The sequence below is a fragment of the Coptis chinensis genome, chromosome 7 (assembly GCF_015680905.1).
Source record: "Coptis chinensis isolate HL-2020 chromosome 7, ASM1568090v1, whole genome shotgun sequence".
NCBI classification, from domain to species: Eukaryota; Viridiplantae; Streptophyta; class Magnoliopsida; order Ranunculales; family Ranunculaceae; genus Coptis; species Coptis chinensis.
This window is the reverse complement of record NC_141462.1, coordinates 65,104,310-65,127,622: the sequence shown is the minus strand read 5'-3', so window position 1 is coordinate 65,127,622 and position 23,313 is coordinate 65,104,310. Positions and strand designations below refer to the sequence as shown.

The 23,313-nt window shown below is 35.0% G+C and overlaps 3 protein-coding genes across 4 annotated transcripts; 2 read left to right on the top strand and 1 right to left on the bottom strand.

The window, feature by feature from the left end:
• Positions 1-4,501: 4,501 nt before the first annotated feature.
• Positions 4,502-9,071, top strand: LOC147488422 (cytochrome b5). Its single transcript, XM_086573014.1, has 3 exons — positions 4,502-4,759; positions 8,496-8,562; positions 8,718-9,071. The coding sequence occupies exons 1-3, from the start codon at positions 4,673-4,675 to the stop codon at positions 8,960-8,962; spliced, it is 399 nt and encodes a 132-aa protein (XP_086429140.1). The 5' UTR covers positions 4,502-4,672; the 3' UTR covers positions 8,963-9,071.
• LOC147488421 (B12D protein) lies at positions 8,989-9,859 on the bottom strand. Its single transcript, XM_086573015.1, has 3 exons — positions 9,703-9,859; positions 9,380-9,468; positions 8,989-9,288 (listed from the first exon to the last, which is right to left on the bottom strand). Exons 1-3 carry the CDS (start codon positions 9,724-9,726, stop codon positions 9,141-9,143), a joined length of 261 nt encoding a protein of 86 aa, XP_086429141.1. The 5' UTR covers positions 9,727-9,859; the 3' UTR covers positions 8,989-9,140.
• A 5,632-nt stretch (positions 9,860-15,491) lies between these two features.
• On the top strand, positions 15,492-18,131 carry LOC147488420 (tropinone reductase homolog At5g06060-like). 2 transcript variants are annotated; one of them, XM_086575161.1, is made up of 6 exons: positions 15,492-15,552; positions 16,019-16,114; positions 16,227-16,434; positions 16,742-16,958; positions 17,031-17,137; positions 17,715-18,131. In XM_086575161.1, exons 2-6 carry the CDS (start codon positions 16,026-16,028, stop codon positions 17,901-17,903), a joined length of 810 nt encoding a protein of 269 aa, XP_086431287.1. In that variant the 5' UTR covers positions 15,492-15,552; positions 16,019-16,025; the 3' UTR covers positions 17,904-18,131. The 2 variants fall into 2 exon arrangements, with proteins under 2 accessions (XP_086431287.1, XP_086431288.1); XM_086575162.1 differs by lacking the exon at positions 15,492-15,552 and having other exon boundaries at positions 15,620-16,114; positions 17,031-17,109.
• The last annotated feature ends 5,182 nt before the right edge of the window (positions 18,132-23,313 follow it).

Genomic DNA, 23,313 nt, shown 5'->3' with positions numbered 1-23,313 from the left:
CTAGTTTTTTCTTTCTTTCTATTATCACTTTTTACCACAACAATTCAATTTTATATTCTTGATTTATTCGCCACTAACTATGTTTCTATGTTGTTATTGTTACTGTTCAATCCTTATTATTGCTTTAGAAAAAAAAATTGTCATTTAATATACATCGTTGTTGTCTATTTTTTGCGTATCTTTTCTTTGAGAATACTATTTATATTATCTATCTATTTTCTGCTTCTCAAATGGTTGGCAACATGATTGTGCTAAAGAGGCTTTGGCTGCTAATGGAAACAATTCCTATATGATAGATGCACTTGGAACTACCACTAGAAAGCCATTTAAGAATATTGAAATTGCAACTCTTTGGGCTTAGAAGATTTTAGAAAATTTCAACGGGTTTTAAATTTTGTTATAAGTATGTTCATTGAGATTATTTTTGCTTTAGGGATTGCTTTTTTTGTATTGGTTGTATGTCTCCTCAATACAACATGCAACATGTTTAATATAGGTTGGGAAATGCCAAACTCTTGGTGACATTACTTCCAATTAAATCGTGTGTCAAGGGATTTTCAGTCTGATTTTGTGAGGTACTCATTTGCTAATCTAACTAAGTATTTAATTGATTACTTTCGTTTAGTATGAATTCTGTGTAATCCAACTAAGTATGTGTTAAATTGCATGCTAGTGGTGATGCTAGGAGAGTTGAGACATTGATATATTGAGAGAAACCAAGAAGAAAAACAATGGAGAATAATATATATTGATTTATTAAGAGAGGGAGAGATATTGATTAGGGTTAGAGTGTTCTTGGTTATTATTCTCTACCCAGAGTTACATATTTATATTAACCTAAAACATGATAATAGAAACTACTAGATATGGATATCCACACTTATAAAAACATGGGACTTTACATATTCTAATACTCCCCCTCAAGTTGTAATGCCGCAAACTTGCAAATTACAGCTTAAATGACATAAATAAAAGATAAGAATACAGCTCCCCCTTTCGCATAGAACTGCCTTTAGTTGAAGAACACAAACAACTGTTGAGACGAGACGTTCTGGAAAGTGAAATTGTCGGTGTAAACAATGGCCTAACCAGAAAATTGAAGTTGTACCACATGCACAAACTGGAAACAAAACACCTGTGGGATGACTGCAACCTAAGAGATGAATATGAATAGTGCAGTGATGATGTGACTGCAACCTGAGAGATTAATACTGAGTACCTGGCATCACTGCGGCATAAAAGGAATTAAAATTGAAAAGTTAAACCATTAATGACAACAACATATGAGAAGCTCCTCAATAAGAAGGCTAAAACAGAAATCCGGTGAAACACCATAGAACTCAAAACCATGACATGAAAGGGAGTCAAACCCTTATAAAGGAAAGAACTTATCAACCAACCAATAATCAGGAATTCTACCAAATCATATTAGTTGAGATAAGGAGAAACTTCTGAAGAATACAAAAAATTGGACCTGATATGTTTAGGCGAGGGCGCGGGCGCGCCTTGAGCAAGACTAAATCGAGCGCGTGCGCCCCATGCAACAAAATTGAACAGCTAGTGCGAGATACAAAGAGGAGGGCACGGGTGCCTTGACAAAGGCAATCTTGAGCGCAAGTGCGCCCTATATACTGATTTCAAAACAGAGAGATTGCATAACTTGAATACTGACTTCGAACCATGGAGAATAATGAGACAAGAGATTGCGGAACCTTGAAAAGTGGCTTGAACATGACGATGAACAGTACCCGTGAACAGTTCTGATGAATAGTGTCAGTGAACAGTAAATCCATCCAGAGAAAGATTGAAACTTGAATCGAGATAATAGAAAAACTTCTTCTTGTGAGAAGATTGAAACTTGACTTGAATTGAATATTGAAAATTAAAAAAAAAAATGATTTTTTGATAGATATTGATTTTAAGATATTCCTCTCCTAACATACCACTAAACTTTGATTTGATTTGAACCTGACGCTCCGATACCATGTTAAATTGCATGTTAGTGCATGGTGATGCTAGGAGAGTTGTGACATTGATATATTGAGATAAACCAAGAAGAAGAACAATGTAGAATAATATAAATTGATTAAGAGAGAGATTGATTAGGGTTAGAGTGTTCTTGGTTATTGTTCTCTACCCAGAGTTACATATTTATACTAACCTAAAACATGATAATAGAAACTACTAGATATGGATGTCCACACTTATAGAAATGTGAGACTTTACATATATGACATATTCTAATACTGACATATTCTAATAGTATGTAGCACTAAGGCGATTGTATCGCATGTAATTAATGTTCTTTTTGCAACTACGGTGGTTTATTTGCTTCAAATAATTTGTAGATAATTCATCCTTAGTGAATTGGTTGCCAAGATGGAAAGTAAATGTTTTCTCTCAATATGGTTTCGTTAAGTTGTCAACAAGTGTTATTTGTTTCTTAAAGTGTCTACCCACTTGATATACACTTGGTTAGGCATATTGTTAACATATATCATCTTAGGGACATGACTTCAACTCTTTCACTAGCAATTTCATAAAAGAACTTTAGAAACCAAAATTATGTTCGCATATTCTTCAATGAATTTTATTTGTCATTCACTTGCATAGTTGATAAATAAATTTTAAGGTTGGATATTGGATAGTCCTATGTTTATATTGCAATTAGAGACTTGGTTATGCAACTCCTGTTTCTGAATTGTACTAAAGATTTGTCTGTCTTCAACTCAATCTAAATAATTAAAGATATATTGGTATTAGATGCGATACAAGATAATTGTGCAATGGATAGAAAATCATTTGAACATAGTAACTATGGTTGGTGTCTTAAACATAGTGTTAAAGTTTCAAAGAAAAGTTACAAGCTAAGAGTGGAATGTGAAGTGTAGAATAAACTTCAGCCTTATGATAAATGAAATGGTTTATCACTGACCCATCTATATTTTTAGGGTTATAATTCTTCATTCTCAAATTTGTCCCATTGTTAGGATTCTAATTGTTCACTACCAAATATACTGCAAAAGAAACTCGCCACATAATAAAATATTACTTCATGTAACAGTCCCGTCCAGAATATGAATGTTAAGGACGTTTGAAGCTTGGGAGAGAATATATAGTTGTCCATGTTGATGCATAACATGTAAAATCCCTCTCATTGTGTTCTTGATAATCTCTCTCATAATTTCTTTGACTGTACTTACTTAATTGTGGCAATTATGTGCATGGTTTTTAATAACCGCAATTTTCTAATAGCATACCTTACTATATTTTGCAAGTCTAATCAATAGTCTGAAGCATATTAATATAATGTCAATAGTTGCATTTTTCAACCCTTTAGTTAGTGATGATTACAAAATTCAGGAGTAGCTCATAGCATGGGCAAAAATGATCTCTTCAAGCCATATGCAATTTGTTGTGTTTCGGTTTGCAGAAGGTGCAGTGGTGTGTGAGAACACGAAAACTCTGCATCTTCGACAACAAGCAACTAAATTTTTTAACATAATCTTAGACCTCAAGGGAGCATATGGAAGTTATGTTCCATTAAGTTTGAGAGGTGTGGTGCACATTTGATAATTTGAATTTGGTTATTAGCTATAATAGGGATATGAGCTAAGCACCTATATGGCTAATACACAAACCTTATGGTGATCATAATGTAATGTTTGTTGTGAGATTTTTCTCTTCTTTATATTGTTACATGGTTTGAGTACAAGGAACATCTTCATGTTTATAATGAGGAAGCAATCATAAGCCAATATGTGTAAGAAAAACTAACAAGATCTCCAAGAATAATAAATGGACTTTTACCATTTAATAAATGTTTGGTTGAATTCGCACTTTATAAACATTGTATTCTCTGCCCCTAATGGTGATAATAGACCAATACATTCATGGACCAACCTTTAGTACAACAATTACAATACATACATTAGTTAATAGACCAATACATTTATGGACCAACATTTGGTACAACAATTACAATACATACATTAGTGGACTTTGGGCTTTTTAATCATTATCTATCAATGCAGTGAGCCATTTGGGCGTGGCAAATCCGTTCGCACCACTTCGGACGGTTTTGTTCCCAGTTTCTATTTTTAAATTACAATAGAGTCGGCTAAATGCAATTGTAATATTTATTATATTTTAGGAGCTAAAAAGTAACATATTATAAGGATAAAGCTGACTTTATTAGTGGGGCGAGGACCAACTTCTTAATTGAGTTGTCTCTAATAATACAAGCTATTTAGACGATTCTGACTCTATTTTGCATCTTAAATTACAAGATAATTGGTTTTATATCATTGTAATAATTGCTATAGTTTAGGGGCAAAAAGTATTAAGAGTATTTTGAAAAAGTTGGTGAGGGCAAACTAGTTGGTTAAACTTCCACTGCCTGGATTTTGATGTTGCTGGGTGCAAAAATGGGCTTTCAGCCCAATACTTGTTGTATTAATTGGGCCTTAGAGGCTATTGGGAAAATCTTCGGCCTACCCTTGTCTTTTTTTGACTTGAGTGGGAAGTTGTTGAATAATGGAACTCGAAGCCCCTATATAATACGAAACCTTGTTAATTTTTTAGTTTGTACTTTGTAGCACAAGACAGTAAACAAAAAGGGCAAGGAGTAAGAGATTCATCATCCACGTTAAAAAAACGGCGGAAGAAAAATATGCCAACTCTGACAAAACTGTACAACCTAAAAGAAGCCGGAGAGCACAACACACGAGATGACTGTTGGGTCGTAATTGATGGAAAGGTAATTTCCCTCTTTATTTTCCTTATTAGTGTTTATGTAGATTGGCATTGTTTTTTTTTAGATATTCATTGAATTTTTATAGTAGATCTTTTATACTTCAAATTTGACAAGTGGGTCTTCTGCAATTCAGTTCAAGTGAAATCATTTGCTCCAAGAGTATCTTGAAGCGAGCAGGCTAGAGTTTGAAATAGATAGTTAACCTATAACATGCCTTTGGTGGTATATATATACTAGAATACCGCAATCGAGGAATAGGACCAGAACCACACAAAATCTGGAAGAAGGGAATTGAGAATATGAAAATTTGAGGATGGAAGATGAAGGTTTCAGTTGGTAAGATGAGGAATTGAGTGTGGAAGATGGAGATTGGGGGACAGACCAAGACAGATGATTTTGTCTCTCCCATCCCAAGAGACCTCCCTATAGTTGTTTTGTTTAAACATCACTGTGCTATAAGCATTGTTGTTGTATTTCTATCTTCACTATCTGATTAAGGTCTCCTTTAGACTTGGAGGGTTGGGCACAAAGAACTTGGGTTCAATTCGCACATTCAGGGAGGGAGGGGGAGGGGGGGTGGGCTTAAGGGTTTAGGGGCTAGATAATCAAAATCAGTTGTGCCAATAAACAAAATATCATGCGTGCAGAACTATTCTTTCCCATTTATATTCATGTATTCATGATAAATCATGTAGAATAACAAACCAACCTCGCTTCCCCTCCAAAATGGTTCAGTTATGCTTTCATTATATCTAGACAAATTAGTACAAGAAGACAGGATAGGTACATTAAGAAAGCCATGACCCTATTGGTTTCTAATCATTTATGATCAGGTATATAACAGCATGCTTGTATTAGACAAGTGATCCCATTAGACAATTATGCTTGGGATGTGACCTGTTTCTCTGGAGCTGCAATGTTGCATAAGTTGATGCTTCATCTTATTCGTGATTCCAATAGTTAGGCAAGTGAATTTATTGTTATGGAACGGTACAAGTGTCAGTATCCGGACCGGTATCTGGTGTGGGACACAGATTGTGAAACACCCAAAACCCGAACATGGCTGTGCAATTATGTTTGTAAAGTTAAATTAACATTTTCTACTTGCACTTACATTTTGATGTGGTCCAATTTATTTCCCCACACGGTCTATGAGTGGAGCATCACTTCCTTCACAATAGTTTGTGGCATTTGGTTGGAGCTATGTAGGAGTAGTGTTGAGGTGAGGGACCATGTCGGATAATTTTTGACATCAAATGGTTGATATTTCTTTGGTGTAAGAAATGGAAGGAATTTGAGGAGAGAGCTTTTGGGTTTTTGTATTCTCTCAGGACTCTCTTATCCGAGAGTTTGATCTGAGAGGTTGATTTGTAAATATTGATTGTTTATGCTTCAGGCAAAAAAATAGTTTGGAAACCCTTTATCTTTCCCATAGGATTTGAAGAAGACCCTAACTTGAGACTCCCTCTCCAGTAATCACTTTGTTGATATAGAATCTTCACATGTTGGCCCTACCGACTTTTGGTGCCCATTGCCCAACATGTCTCGAAACAGCATTTTCTAGTAAAATGCCATGTCAATGTTTAATAGGTACAACGTTGTCTCGTAGGGAGCCAGTGTATGTGCAACCCCATCATTCATTAAGATTAGATAGTGCTAAATGTGTAGTTTCAGAGAACAGGAGGAATATTGAAATGGATTAGGCTTAAGATACAGATACAACTGTTTTTGGTGGTATTATGCTCCATTGAGCTTTATTGATGTTATAATCTGTGAAATAATTAAATGTCTTGTACTGGTGCTAAGTGAAAAAAAAAAAACGAAAAATAAAGGGGAAGAAAGAAAACGCTTGTGATTTTGTTTTGTTTTTGCGTTGTAGTTATAAGAACTAAGCATACCGAGAAGAGTATATAAGTCGGCAAATGGCATTTTGGAAATCGATTAATTGAGGTTGGGACGCGTAGTTTGGTTATGAATATGCAGTAGTTGTGGTGGTTCTGATCAAATGAAGTTTATTGTAATTATATTTTGCAAAGAAAGGATCCTTAGTGAACAATATTATGTCTTGCACTGGTATCTTAATAAGTAAAGCGAAGAAAAAGAATCTTGTGATCAGAACTGGTAGTTTTCTGTTTTGCTTGGAGGTAGCATTTTGAAAATGTTCCCATAGAACTGATAATTAGCCACAGTTCAAATGGAAGAAAGTTTTCATGTGTATTGACTTTATGTTTGAGACCTGACATGTCTTTCCTAACATTCCAGTCACTGCAAGACTGACAACTTGGAAGTCTTCTTGAATCTTATTCATCACCTATAGACTAGAATCGATGGAAATAAAAAGTCTCCAGTGTAGAATTTGCAATGGCTGTGGGAGACAGGGTCTAAATTCCCAATGAGTTGTTAACTGAAAAATATAAGACTACTAACTCTAAGAGAAGTTTCCTTGAAACTAATTGGTCTAGAGTCTAGACTATAGGATATAGGAAGACATCAGACAAGGTCCTAGGCACAGAATTTCAAAACACAGACAGAAAAAATCGAGAGGGTTAAAACCCTTACTGAGTACTCATGTTTACATTGCCACTAGTTTGTGAAATGGTAGTAATTTATCAGTCCTCATGTAACTTACATCCAAACCGGTCATGAACATACCTAAATCCTTATTAAGCTGGATCAATGTTTGAGTCACATTGACACAGTCACAGACACACTAAAATGTGAGACCTAATCTCTTTCGAATCATATCGACTGGAACAAATGAAATAATCCCTCTAGAAATATAAGGGGTCTTTTGATGAGGATTTTTTGCAGCTGAAGAATCTCACCTGTTTAAACGTACTGAATCCACGATTCGGTTCTCCCATATGTCAAGGCCCTTTCTGGTGGGCTGTAGAACTAGATGTCTCATCTGTCCTTTATCACTATATGTCAACATATGAAACACTGTCTATACTTCAATGACAAGTATGTAAAATGGACCGTTATACACATTGTAAATGGTTTTCCTTTTAAGATGTCCAAGTTAAGGTGGGGGAGATAATTCATTATCATTTTGACTTCTTGTTTGCTACAGTTTGCTGATCAAGTATCTTCTCGTGTTTTTGGGGCTCATCTTCCCTATTTAATTATTTTTATATATTTTTTGTTTTTATTTTGGGTAGGCAAAATAAAAAGGTTTTCGCATTTCTTGAATCTTGACTAATCTAAAATAACTGGTTTTAAAAGAATAAATATTAAGGTTCATTCAGGGGCCGTTTGGTAACCATTTTAAGTATAATGAGTTTTGTTTTTAAAACGAATTCTTACTTAAATGATTTTGACATAAGCCATTATCAAAGAAATAATACCAAACAACCAAACTCGAAATGATTGTTTGATTTACTCACTAATGAAATGGAAAGAGAAAATTGCCAAAAACAAAAGAGAATGAAATAAGGCAAGAGAAAAGCTCCACAATTTTTATTTCTCATTATGTAAGCTAGTTTTTTTTTGTTTATGTTTTAATAGATTATCTAATTTTGAGAATGAGATAATAGTTTCTAAATATTTTTACCAAACACATTTTTTTATATCCAAAATCGATTATGAGAATCATAATCAATTATTGGCACTAAAATGGATTCTCATAAAATGGACTCGAGAATAATCATTTATTTTCATTCTCTATTGAACATGAAAGTTCGTCTCAAATGGCCATTCCTTCATAATCTCCACTGATTCGTTTGTTTATTTGTTGAAGGTTTATGATGTAACAACTTATCTGGATGAGCACCCAGGTGGGGATGACGTCCTACTTAACTCAACAGGTAATTATCGTTTCCTTTCTGCTCCCAATTGATCATTTTTCTAGGTAATGTTAAAATTCAACCAAGCTCCACGGAATCAATCATTTATTGGAAAATGCTGCGGTATTTTGGTAAAATATCAAACCATTTACCTGATATTTTTCATATTCTTCTAGGGAGAGATGCCACTGAGGATTTCAACGATGCGGGTCACAGCAGAGATGCCATACAGCTCATGCAAGAGTTTTGCATTGGAGAGTTGGATCCAACTCCTACAACCCCAGAAACGGAAACTTTAGAAGAAAAGAAAACGAATTTCACGGAAGTTTTAATGAACATGACTTCGCAATATTGGGTTGTAACTGTGGCGATAGTTGGCGTCTCTGTGGTAGCTGGTGTGCTATATTTGCGTAAGAAATGAAGCATTGCAATTTTGTATTTCCAGAATAATATTTTTGCGCCACAATTAAGGCGAAAACTCATTGTTATTTATAGAAAACAGTCATGAACATGCACACAATTCCTTCACAGCTGATCGCTTTACATGATTAGATAGAGCACCAGTTATGCATGATAACGGTAATGCAGTTGAAATTTATTTATTTTTCGCCAGAAAAGAACTGGTTAATGGTAGGCATGATCTCTTTAGGACGCTGACGGAGGAATTTACGGAGTCCATGTTCTGCATATTTTTCCCCTTCCTCTTTGTTGTCGAGTACAGCACTTGTTCTGTGAGCTTTGTTGATTCTGCAAAATGCAAAAGTGAGGAGGGCCATCTAGTACTACTCAGAGCACTAAATTTAAGTCTCACAGTTGACAGGTACTGAATGATTCTCACCTGACATCTGGATTCAACAGCATGTTCCTTGTTAGTTGGAAGCCGCACATTCCTATTACAAAGGTCATAGCAGCCATGAGTGGATAAACCTGAGGATTCATAATTTTATGTTAGAGGAAACCAGTTTCATTTTTACGGACAAGAAAGTACCAAAGCTATCTTTGCTGAAAATAGTGACAATCCAAACATGGAAGCTCGTTTATAAGGCTCTAACTATACATATACATTCTACGGGATGATGATTGTGTTCGCGTAGTCGTGACATGGTTCAACTTGACACAAAAGAGAAACGAAACATATTTAGTGTCAATAGTTGTGCAAACCTCTGGTATGATCCAACGTGCCATTGCAAGAACGCTTGATTGTATGTGTGGGGGATGTTTTTTGCTGTCTGTTTATGTTGAGGCTTGAGAACTAATAGGATGTGTAGAATTATAATCATGCGTGTAGCATGGTTAATACTTTCCTTCTACTTATACATGCTCACAATACTTTGTTTAAACGTGTTGTTTTACCTTGACTTTCGAATAAACCATGGGTTAGCACTTAGCACCTTGTTTTGTAAAACCAAATCATTTTGCAATACTCAGGTATCTTCTTTTTAGTCAAATCTTTGATTGAAATACATAATTAGTTCCCCTGTTTGAACTGAAAATTTGAAAATCCTATACAAATTTGGTATACATTTCACACCAAAATCCTATTAGAAAAATCAGGTTTGGAGTTGGGCTGGGCTTCGGCTTTAGTGTCCACTAGATTTTGGACCCGGGCATACGCTCGGGATCTATTAAATATTTTGTGTGCTGAAAAGGCTTTACAAAATGTCTCACACAAATTTTCGAATTAGAATATATTTTTATTAAAAATAAATATAAATACGTTAATGACCAGTGATTATGGTGCATAAGTACTTGGAAACTAAGGGATCAAATTAAGATAGTCTCTTCACTTTGTGGTTTAGGATATTAATCCGTAATTTTCAAATAGAATTATCTTAAACTCTATCTAGCTTGTATAATAGTTTTCTTAGATTTATGGTGATTTAGCGGCAAATTTTCGAATAAAAAAATATTTTTATTGAAAATAAACCGAAATACGTTAATGAGCAACGATTATAGTGCATAAGTACTTGGAAACAAAGGGATCAAATTGAGATAGCCTCTTCACATTGTGGTTTAGAATACTAATCCGTAATTTTGAAATAAAATTATTTTAAACTCGATCTAGCTTGTATAATAGTTTTATTAGATTTATGGTGATTTAGCGGTAAATCATCACCATTCGGCTTACGTAATGTGTACAAATCACTAAAACAGATTGATTGTTTCCATATCCTCAAAGAATACACTACTCCCACTTGAAAAGATTTTTCACATGAACGTGTCCTACGAACGGGTGTCATTATATTAAATTATTCTAAAAAATATTAGCAACTATGCATAGCTATGAGATATGAAAATTATATTAATTACTCATTTAAATTTCTTGACCACTCTCTATAAAAAGGAAGCACCAAGCCTTGATAAAACTCATCGAATTCTTTTTATTGTTAGGTTTAATAATAGAAGTTTGATTGAAGCTTTGTGAGAATGCCCAATATGACGAAAATAATATTGAAGCTACTTGAATAGCAAGACATTCCCAATTACAATAAAATAATTATAATAAACACTATTTAAAATGCAAAACTATATTTGTTAAGACATTTATTTCCCCTACATATGATACAAATATGTTTTAGGATTATTAGTTCAATGCATTTGCATCAAGTTTTTTTATTTTCCATTAATTATTCTTTGAGATTAGTTTAATGTAGTACGTTGCATCCAGTTTCCAATTTCTCATTAATTATTCTTTGAGGTTAGTTCAATGCAATTGCATCAAGTTTCCAATTTCCCGTTAATTATTATTTGAGGCTAGTTTAGTGCAATTGCATCTACTTATTTATGATTTCCAGTTAGTTATCTATTAAGGTTAATTCAGTACAGTTGCATCAAGTTTTTAATATTTCGTTAATTAGTCTTTGAGATTAGTTCATTGCATTTGCATCCAGGTTCCAATCTCCTGTTAATTACTCTTTGAGGTTAGTTCAATCTGCATCCAGTTTCTGATTTCCCGTTAATTGCTTTTCTAGGTTAGTTCGATTGTTTATAATTTGTTTGCATACATGTAAGAGTCTGTTTTTATAAACTTACTTTCGTTTTGAGTTCGTAATTACTCGTAATTACTAATGTGAGAAGGCTAAAAAAGTGGACATTTATGTTTTGAGGTCAGTGTGATGCAGTTACATCCGACTTCCGATTTCTAGTTAACTATTTTTTTAGATTATTTCAATTCATTTGCATCAAATTTCTGATTTCCCGTTAGTTAATTTCTGATTTTAGTTTAATGCAGTTGCATCCAGTTTTTGGTTTTCCGTTAATTATTTTTTGAGGTTAATTCAATGCAGTTGCATCCAATTTTCGATTTTATGTTAATTGTTCTTTAAGGTTAGTTTAATGCATTTGTATCAAGTTTTTGATTTCTCGTTAATTATTTTTTGAGGTTAGTTCAATGCAGTTACATCAAATTTATAATTTATCGTTAATTATTCATTTAGGTTAGTTCAGTGCAGTTTCATTCATTTTTCAATGTTTCATTAATTAGTCTTTGAGATTAGTTCATTGCATTTAGATCTAGTTTCCGATTTTCTATTAATAACTCTTTAAGGTTAGTCCAATACATCTCAAGATCTAGTTTCTAATTATTTATACTTTGAGGTTAGTTCGATACAATTATATCCGGTTTCTGATTTCCCGCTAACTATTCTTTAAAGTTATTTCAATGCATTTGCATTTAGTTTCCGATTTCTCACCAATTATTCTATGAGGTTAGTTCAATGCAGTTGCATTCGGTTTTTGATTTTATGTTAATTATTTTTTGAGTTAAGTTCAATGCATTTGCATCCAGTTTTCGGTTTCCCATTAATTATTATTTGAGGTTTGTTTGATGTATTTGCATACCGTTTCCGATTTTCCGTTAAATATTTTTTAAAGATTTGCATTCGGCCAATTTATAATTTTCCGTTAGTTATTCTCTGTCATTAGTTTAATGCAATTTGCATAAAGTTTCCGATTTCCCATTAATTACTCATTGAGCTCAGTTATGTATTTGAATCCAGTTTTCGATTTTCTTATAATTATCCAATGTGGTGTGTAATACAAACTTCTACTGATCCATCTGTAGTGTCGTCCTTGCAAACTTGACATAAAAAATAAATTATGCTTAATTTACTATGTGGGATCATCGAAGATTATCCAGTTCCCGATTTCTCGTTAATTATTATTTAAATTATGCATGACTCATTATGTGAAATATTCAAAGATTATCTACGAACGGGTGTTGTTATATTAATTACTCTGAAAATTATTTGCAAATATGTAAAACTATTATATATTGATATAATATTGATCACTCAACCAAATTTTTTATAACGTGAAAATCTCACTCTCCATTAAAAAAAACATAACTCGCCTTTGATAAAACCCTTCAACTTCATTTTGTTGTTTAATAATAGAAATTTGATTGAAGTTTTATGAGATTGCCTAATAAGAAGAAGTTCATATATATTGAAGCTACTCGAAATCTCGAATAGCAAAGAGTTCTCAATCATACGGAAAGACATAATATAAATATCATTTTAAATGCAAAACTATACTTATCGAAATATTCCTATAACATATAACCCAACTATATTTTGAGGTTAGTTCAATGCATTTGCATACAGTTTCTGATTTTCCGTTATTTATATTTTAAGGTTAGTTCAATGCAGTTGCATCCAATTTTCTATTCCCGTTATTTATTTTTTGAGATCAGTTCAATGCAGTTGCATCCAGTTTCTGATTTCTCGTTAATTATTCTTTTCGGTTAGTTCAATACATTTGCATCCAATTTCATGTTAATTGTTCTTTGAGGTCAGTTCAATGCATTTGCATCTAGTTTCTGATTTTTCGTTAATTATTCTGTGAGATTAGTTTAATGCATTTGCATCCAGTTTCCAATTTTTCGTTTATTATTTGATAAAGTTGCATTTGCATATAGTTTCTGATTTCCTATTAATTATTGTTTGAGGTTAGTTCAATGAATTTGTAACCAGTTTCCGATTTCCCGTTAATTATTTCTTGAGGTTTTGCATCCAGTGTATTTTTTGAGATTAGTTCAATGCAATTGCATCCGGTTTTCGATTTTCGTTAATTATTTTTTTAAGATTAGTTCCACATTTGCATTATGTTTCCAATTTATAATTATTTTTTCTTTGAGGTTAGTTTAATGCAGTTGCATCTAGTTTCCGATTTCTTGTTAATTTAATCTTTGAGGGTTAGCTCAATGCATTTGGATCCAGTTTTCGATTTTCCGACAATTATTTTTTGATGTTAGTTTGATGTATTTGCATCCAAGTTTTGATTTTCCATTAATTATTATTTGAGGTTAGTTTAATGCAGTTGTATCTATATTTCGATTTTTATTATTAATTACTTTTAAAATTTGTTTAATGATTGCATTTGCATTCAGTTTCCGATTTTCCGTTAAATATTATTTGAGATACATTTGCATCCAGTTTTCGGTTCCCCATTAATTGTTTTTTGACGTTAGTTTTATTCAGTATTATACATATTTTAAAATATTTGTCATTATTGTTTTGCCGTTATTATTATTATTATTTTCATTTTCTATTATATATTTTGTGATGTTATTTTTTTGTATAATTGTTTTTAACTATGTTTTGATCTTTGTGTTAAGGATATATTTGAAATAAGTCAGTGCTTTACCATTAACACTAAAATTGTATGATTTGTAATAGGGAATTAGTTTTTACAAATCACCTATTTTTTAGCAATTTTTTTTATTTGATCAAATATATAAGAATTGGAACACTAAAAGTGTTTGATTCGTAATAGGAAATTATTTTCTACAAATCATTTATTTTTTAGCAATTTTTTTTTATTTGATCAAATATATAAGAATTGGAAATACACTAAAAGTCTCAAAATATAAAAATTAGAAATACACTTAAACTCTCCAAAGAGGTTCCATGTACGTGTAGGCTATTAGAAAATACTATCTTTCATATTGCCACATAGGATAGAGAAAATGTTAACTCTCATATTAGAATGTCACATAGGAGAGAGAAAATCCTCTTTTAAAGGTCTCTGCTTTAGTATATAGATAGTAGAAACCCAAGCCATTTATCAAATTTGATTGTTCGGGCTGGGCTCCGTCTTTGGGCTGGGGTATTCGGGATTTCAGGCTATGTACGGTGCCCTTTCAGATATAAAATCAAGATTATGTCAGGCTACACAATAACCTGGTGTTGGGACCACGTCTCTCCAGACTACAGGCAACCAACTTAAAAGTGTGCATTTTGTGGTCGACTACGTTGCCGTAGATAAACCCAAAAGTATATCCATTTCTTTTAACAACTCTGTCTATCCTAATACAAAATATCAGAATATAGATATTTATTGATATTTAATTTCTGGATATGTATTGTGGATATATCATTTTCTTTGAAGATATTTGATATTGTTTCACATACAAATATCGTGGATATATCCCAAATATCAACAAATATCATAGATATTGTGGATATTTCTTGATATATCGTGATATACTATTTATATTTTTTAAAACATAATGATAAATATTAAATAAAATTATTATATACACAAAATATCGCCAAATATCTCCAAATATCACAAAATATTCTCAAATATCATCAAAATATCACTGATATTTACAATTGTATATATCTCTGAACATATCGTGATATTTATATATCTTTTTCTGAAATCTGAATAGATATTTCCAAATATCATAATATATCGAGATATTTTATATTATGTGTCTACTACTCTATTATTTTTACCAACTCTACAAAAGTAATGGCTATCGGGACCTATTTAGACCCACTATTGCGACTTACTATTTAGAAAAAATTGATTTGCATTGAAATACACGTCGACACGTGTCGATGTAATCAATGGTTATCACCAGTACGTTGGTTAAGTAGGTCAAATTAATAAATCCGTGTATCATTACTGACTCGGCGACAAATGCAGGACATAATAAAGTGCATTGGTGTATTCAAAGTCACTAACTGATCATTTCAAGGAGTGGAGTGTTGGAGAGAACAAGTATGTATTCTAGCTCAATATTTCTTTCTTTATATGATTCGCAAGACCTTTCTCTTCTTAATTCGATCCATTACAAATGCAACCATTATTCGTTGTTTTGGCATTTGTGGGACAACAATGCTCTTAGTCCAACTCAGTTTCTATTATTGAGTCACTATTTGGCATTTTTTGCCATTTCATCCGTGTTTTGGAGCGAATGAACAAAATTTCCGTGAGTTCAAATCCAGATTGCTGGTTGCTCGAGAACTTTTGCCCGAATGTTATTATAGATGAATTTGAAATTCTAATAAAATATACAACGTAGATTACATTATTTGAGGATTTTGAGCATCCTATGTCAACATCAAATTACATATGAATCCATACTTAATAGTTACTACATACACTCTTATAAGTAGCACTCCCATTGGATTGAAACACACTTAACTAATACAAGTAAATTGACTAAAAGAAGTACGTTTCATAGCTACAGCATGGAAAATGCAGAGGGTGCAACCAAAGGAGATAGATGGTCTCTCAAGGGACAGACAGCTCTTGTTACGGGAGGATCAAGAGGAATTGGGTTAATCTCTGTTCTCAGCCACTTTGAGCTCGATAGCAGTTATGACCTGTTTTCTTTTTCTCTTTAAAACTTCTGATATATATTTTCGTCCATCTTTTTGTTTTCTGTTTAGGCATGTGATTGTGGAGGAATTACTTGAGCTTGGGGCGTCGGTACATACTTGTTCTCGAAACAAAGTTGAACTCGACGCAGCTTTGATAGCTTGGGAGGCTAAGGGTTACAAAGTCAATGGTTCAGTATGTGATGTATCCGATCGCTCCCAAAGGGAGAATCTGATGGAAACTGTCTCCACTGCCTTTGATGGGATGCTTAACATCCTTGTGAGTTTTGGCATACCTTATATTTGTCCATGAGTTCTATTTCACTAAATCGTTTGTGTTTTACTAATCGGCAGACAGAATGATGAAACATGCATGTGAAAAAAGTAAATCACATCTAGGATGGAACTAGGCATGTATAAAAATATAAAAGAAGTAAATTCAAAGCAAAGGCATGTATAGAGATTGTGGTAATGTCTCAAGGGAACTACATATAGCAACTAATTAAAGGTTGGCTGAAAGTAATATGGATATAGGTTATAATTTGTTAAAACAAAACTTCGTTCTGACTACTTCGTGGTGGATGTAGGTAAACAATGCTGGAGTACTCTTATATAAGCCAACAGTTGATTGTAGTGCGGAAGATTTCTCAACTCTTATGGGTATCAATGTCGAGGCTGCCTTTCATCTGTCTCAACTAGCACACCCTCTTTTGAAAACCTCTGGAATGGGAAGCATTGTTTTCATCTCTTCTATTGCCGGTGTGGTAGCTCATCAAGGTCTTTCGATTTATGGAGCGACTAAAGGTTTGTAAATCTTGAAAACCTTCCGAGTCACATTTTGGAGGGTTTTCATTGAATCGTATGTCTTTCTTTCAGGAGCTATAAATCACCTTACAAAGAACCTGGCATGTGAGTGGGCAAAAGACAATATCCGTAGTAACAGCGTTGCGCCTTGGTATATTAGAACATCGATGGTGGATGATGTACTATTAACTTCCCGCTTTTTCTTTCCTATTAATTTTATTAATTCCACATTTATGTTACTTCATTCTATGTTCCAAATTATTACAACATAACTTATTCGGTAGAGAATTATATTGTGATGAATGAATATAAGAAACTTATTCACTGGCAAGGATATGTGCTAAATCATGATTACGTCGGACCTACATTGGGAAGTCCCAGATTACAGATAGCTTGTATCAGGAGTGTATGTAGCCATTCAATTTTTTCATAGTGCTTAATATCCTAAAAATCCACAAGAAAAATGATTAAAAAAAATAAAAAAATGAGAAAAAAATTGCTAAGTTTGCAGGCAAAAATCTCTAGCGGGGTTTTTTAGAATGTGGAGGGGGACAAACATCATATCCATCTTTGAGGGGCAGCTGGGCAAGCTGCAAAGCTCAAACTAAGTCAAGATTCAAGAAACTTAGTCCTAGGCTCCTAGTCATAAATCGCTGCAGGGGTATTTCCTCCATGTGACAGAGCATATACTCTTCTCTTGGTGCTGTGGTGACAATCTCAATACCAATTCTTATAGTGCTATTATTTATTTTGCAGTTCCTTGACAACAAGGAACACATGGAAAAGGCATATGGTCGAACTCCAATGCGGCGCATTGGTGAGCCGAGAGAAATCTCGTCCTTGGTGGCGTTCCTTTGCTTCCCAGCTGCTTCATACATCACTGGTCAGGTTATCTGTGTCGATGGAGGCTTGACTGCTAATGGTTTCTTCCCAACTCATGATTAGAAGAATATATTCATGGGCTGGGGAGATGGTGATCACTTCTCTTTAATGGTTAAAAGCACCTTTAATATGTTTCTAGTGTAACAAGTATGCGAACCGTGCTACGCATCGGTGTTTTTTCAAGGCTTTAAACTCGTATTTGAGAACTACGTATATTGTAATATTGTCTACACCTGTACTTAAACTCGTCGCTCTAATATTTCTCAGATAGTATGATTTTTGTCGCTCTAACCTATGTCTCCGATAGTATGATTTTTTGAATTTTAGTTTTAATCTAAAAAATAATATAAAAATATTAGGAGGGATTGAATATAATTTCAGTAATGTGAATGAGGTTTTTTAAATTATTTTAAATAATATGAAACTAATTCTAATTTTAGTAAAGTGGGAGAGTTTTTGCAAATTGTTTTAAAAGAAAAGAATCCATTAGAAATTTAAAATAATTAAGGGAGGTGGTTCTAAAATCTTAAAATAGAGAGATTGAAAATACACTGTTCGGTTGAGAAGTGGGACTCCTAAAGACCCGGCTATCATATAGTGTAGAGATAAGAGGCAGTGCTAATAAGAGGTAGTGCGAGTAATAGTAGCATAGATCAGCTTTCCCACCAATCTACGGTATCCCTCAATATCGGTATACATCTCTCCAACATCCGACTAGAGTTTGTCGTTTGAATCCATAGGAGTCTCTACTGGGCGAGCTCCTAAAATTTTCTCATTCGAAGGTGTCTAATACATACTTTCTCTGTGAGAGATGAATTTCACCGAGGAACCAGTAACTTCAATGCCTAAGAAATACTTCAGTTCTCCTAGATTTTTGGTCTGGAACTGTCTTGAGAGATTGACTTTAAGTCGATCAATACCCTGTTTGTCAGACCCTGTGATAATGATATCATCAACATACACAACTAAGACAATAATCCCTTGCTGGGTCTTTCGGTAAAACACGAAATGATCATATTCACACCTAGTCATTTCATTAGCCATCAAAACCTGACTAAACTTCGCAAACCAAGCTCTAGGAGACTGCTTGAGCCCATAAAGAGACTTCTTTAATCGACAGACTTTCCCCCCTTAAGCAACAAAACCAGGAGGTTTAACCATATAGATTTCCTCCAGAAGATCGCCATGTAAAAAGGCATTCTTAACATCCAACTGAAACAGAGGCCAATGATGATGAACTGCAAGAGAAATCACAATACGCACAGAGGCGAGCTTTGCAACCGGAGAAAACGTCTCGGAGTAATCAATACCATATGTCTGGGTAAAGCCTTTTGCAACCAAACGAGCCTTTAAACGAGAAATAGTACTATCTGGATTATGCTTAATAGTGAAAACCCACTTACAAGCAACTGCTTTCTTCCCAGAAGGAAGATCTGTAAGAACCCAAGTGTCATTAGAATACAAGGCACTCAACTTCTCGTCCATTGCTTGCTTCCAGCCAGGATGAGATAGAGCATCCCTGTAGTTAGATGGGACAAAGACAGACAACAAGGACGTAGCAAAAGACTTGACAGATGGTGGTAAATGATCAGTGGAAACATACTTAGAAATAGAATACTGAGCATACTTACTAGGAAGACGATCTCGGGCGGTGGGCGTTCAAGTTTTTGAGTGCAATCGAACATCAAGGTCGGATGGAATGGCAATCGGATCCATTGAACCGCGGTGTGAAGAGGTGAGGGCAGGCGGAGCGATTGAACTTCGGCCTCAAACTCGGAATGGCAAGCGGAGGATTGGGCTCGCCAGCGCTCCTAAAAGGCTATCGATGCGTGGCGCAGTCGCGCTCGACCGCTGGAACTTCGACCATCAAGGGGCGCGGATCACGGCCGGAAGGCTATCGATTGGGCGGTAGTAGCTCCTTCTTCACTCACTCCCTCATTTTCACCAAGATCATACCCAGCACCACCAGATGGCATAACACAATCCTCAAATGGTTCAGAGGACATCTTCCCTTCTGAAGAGTAAAACGGGACATCTTCAAAAAAGGTAACATCAGCACAGACAAATGATTTACACAGATGAGGACTATAACACTTGTACCCTTTCTGTGTACGTGAATACCCAAGGAAAACACACTTAATAGCACGAGAGTCTAACTTATCACGACCTGGCTTAAGATTATGAACAAAGCAGACACAACCAAAAATCCGAGGGGGAAGATGGAAAGAAGATTGACCAGGAAAAAGAACAGAGTGTGGTGTTTTGCCTCCTAATATATACTGAAGAGGGCATACGATTAATCAAGTATGTGGCAGTAAGGGCTGCCTCTGCCCAATAAAACTTTGGGAGATTTGTTTGAAACATTAAGCATCGGGCGACTTCAAGAATGGGTCTGTTCTTTCTCTCAGCAACCCCATTTTGTTGAGGTGTATCCACACAGGAGGTTTGATGTGTAATGTCATGATCATCTAAAAAACTCTAGAATATTGTAGAGGTATAGTCTTTGGCATGATCAGTTCGAAAAACATGCATGTGTGCAGAATACCGATTAGTAATCTCAGCATAGAATTTTTGAAAAACAGAGAATACTTGAGAACGATTTTCCATAATATAGACCCAACAAACACAAGAAAAATCATCTATAAATGTAATAAAATACTTGGCTCCAAAAAGGCCAGTGGTTTTACAAGAACCCCAGACATCTGAATGGACTAACTGAAAAGGAGCACTAGAACACTTATTTAACCTTTTTTTGTAAGTATACGGCGATTTTTAGCTAACTCACAAACCTCCCAACCTAAAGACTGAATACTATAAGAAATCTTGGGAACTAAACCCGCCAAACTAGCTGGAGGAAGATGACCAAGACATCTATGCCAATCGAGCGGGGAGAGACTAAGATGTAAGAGCACATACGGTGAGAGTGCCCATAATCATCTTGAAAGTAATAGATGCCCCATGCTCATACCCCCACCAACTAGTGTCTTTTGTCTATAGATCCCGAAAACACAACATGAGTGGAAGAAAATATGACATTCTGATTGAAGAGATTGGGTGAGACGATGAACGCACAATAGATTAAAGGGAAATTTCGAATAAGCAAGGCCTCGAGACAAGTGATATATTACGAAGTTAACTGAATAGTACCCGACCAAGAATACTAGCCTTAGCCCCATTTGCTAATGTGATATATGATGGTGTGTGTGAGTATCATAAGACTAGAAAACAACTGGGGATTACTGTCATATGATCGAAGCTCCCGAGTCAATAACCCAAGAGTTGTTACCACTTGTATGAAGACATGTTTTACCCGAATCGGCTAGGGTCGCAGATGGGGTAGTCGGACAAACTTCGATGAACTGGGAATAGCTTGTATCCGCTTCATCGGGCTGCAAAGTCTTCTTGAACTCGTTGAAAATCGGTCACTTTTCGATCAACCATCGTGTGGCATTGTTGGCTTTGTGCAAAGGTGGGGCGTCTGTTATATCCCAACAAAAATCAACACTATGATTTGTGCCCACAATGCTCACAAGGCTCAAAACCGCCAATACCACCGACCACGGCCACGGCCCGGGTAAGTAACCGACCACCCCCGAATTACCGACCCCCTCTACCTCCTCTAACCGCCATTACCACGACGGAAGAGGGGTTGTTATTACTTGCTTGGAGGGATCAATAAAGCCTCATTGTCATTGTGCCTTGGAGGAGGGCAATAATATCTGAGACAAAGCGAGTAAGCCTCGGGCGGGGTAGGGAGCTTAGATTCAAACTTGAACTTGGGCTTTCACATTAGCAAACTTCGGGCGTAGCCGGATAGGAATTTGGAGACTTCGAAATTCCTCTCTTTGTTTCTTCAAATGATTTATATGCGTAGTAAGTGGGTGATATATATTAGGTTCTTCCCCACTTGCTACGAAGAGAATTGCAATATTCGAGAGATAGACATATCTCCTCGAGTGAGATCAAGGATGTTCTCATACAACCGAAAGATCGAGAAGTATTCCGAGATTGAGAGTATGATTCTTGTAGATACTCCCAAATCTCCTTCGAGGTTTTAAAACCGCACGATATTACAAACATCTTTCTCCATAGTATTCCACGAAAAAATTCTTAACCAAAGGCGTCATCTTTTGTCCGGTTGTCTTTCCTTTATCATCCGGGGATCTGGCCGATGATTTTCCTTACCTTTTCCAAGAAGATAAACGAGAAGCGCCTCTCGCCCATTGAAGGTAATTGGCAACACCCTCCAATTTGATAAAGGTCATACCAACAGAGAAAACAGACGTATTACCGAATTCATCGGATTTTGGAACAACATCAGTTATTGTAAAGAGAAGAAAAACTCACTTGATGAAAAAGAATACGAAACTGCAAAACTGCAAGACAGACGTCTCCTCTTTATCAATACCGAGAGATTGTGGAAGCGAAACAATACTAAGACACCAACTAATACTAAAACTGGAACCTTGAAATTGAGGATCTCTCTCCTAGCATTCTCTAAGCAGAGTCGGCTCCAATACCATGTTATTTATGCTAGGAGATACATATGGTGGTTAGCTTGTTAGGTTAAAGGGATTGAGTGTGTAGAAGAAGAAGAAGAAAGGATGGAGGCACAAGAAGAAAGTAGGGTTTAGAGTATATTTACCCTAACCTACAATACATATATTTATACTAGAGATGGAATAACCTAAATAGCAACAAGCTAAATAAGGTACGGTCTCACACTTATAGAATGTGTGAGACCGACACTACATACTTCAACAAATATGTTTCTAGCTAGTGTAATAAGAGGTAGTGCTTGATCATGTTTAGTAAACATTACTGGAAGTGTTACGTAAGTAAGAGGTTTTTATGTGAAAAAATGTCCTTCAGTATACTTTTGTTGTAACTCATGTCAAGTGGACTTGTCTGCAATAATAAACTCTCATCCTAGCTTACAACTCTTCCAGAAACTCAATTGCAGTTGTATACTATGAAGATCTTGATTGATAACGCAACTTCTGATCAGTCTTGATCTGATAAATCAGTATTTGTGTAGAATTCTTATCATCCACAGCGTGGTGAATACTTTTCTTGTAGTTCTACTTATACATGTTCAAAATACTTTTCCAGCTTCAAACGTGTTGTTTTACCTTGACTTTGGAATAAACCATGCATGGGATTAGCTCATTAGCACCTTGTTTTCTAAAACCAAATAATTTTGCAATATTCTGGTAGCTTCTTTTTTGTCAAATCTTTGATTGAAATACATAATTAGTCCCCCTGTTTGAATTGCAAATTTGGAAATCCTATATAAAATTTGGCAGAAAAATTGGAAATCAAGTCAATACTTTGCCACGATTTCAAACTGCACATTTTGTCAAGTGAGCGGAGCGAACGTTCTGGGCCAGGGGGGGCTATACGGACAAAAATTCATTTGGTCGGTTTCTGTTTGTCTGTCCTCATTTTTCGTCTCTCCTCTTCGTCCCTCTTC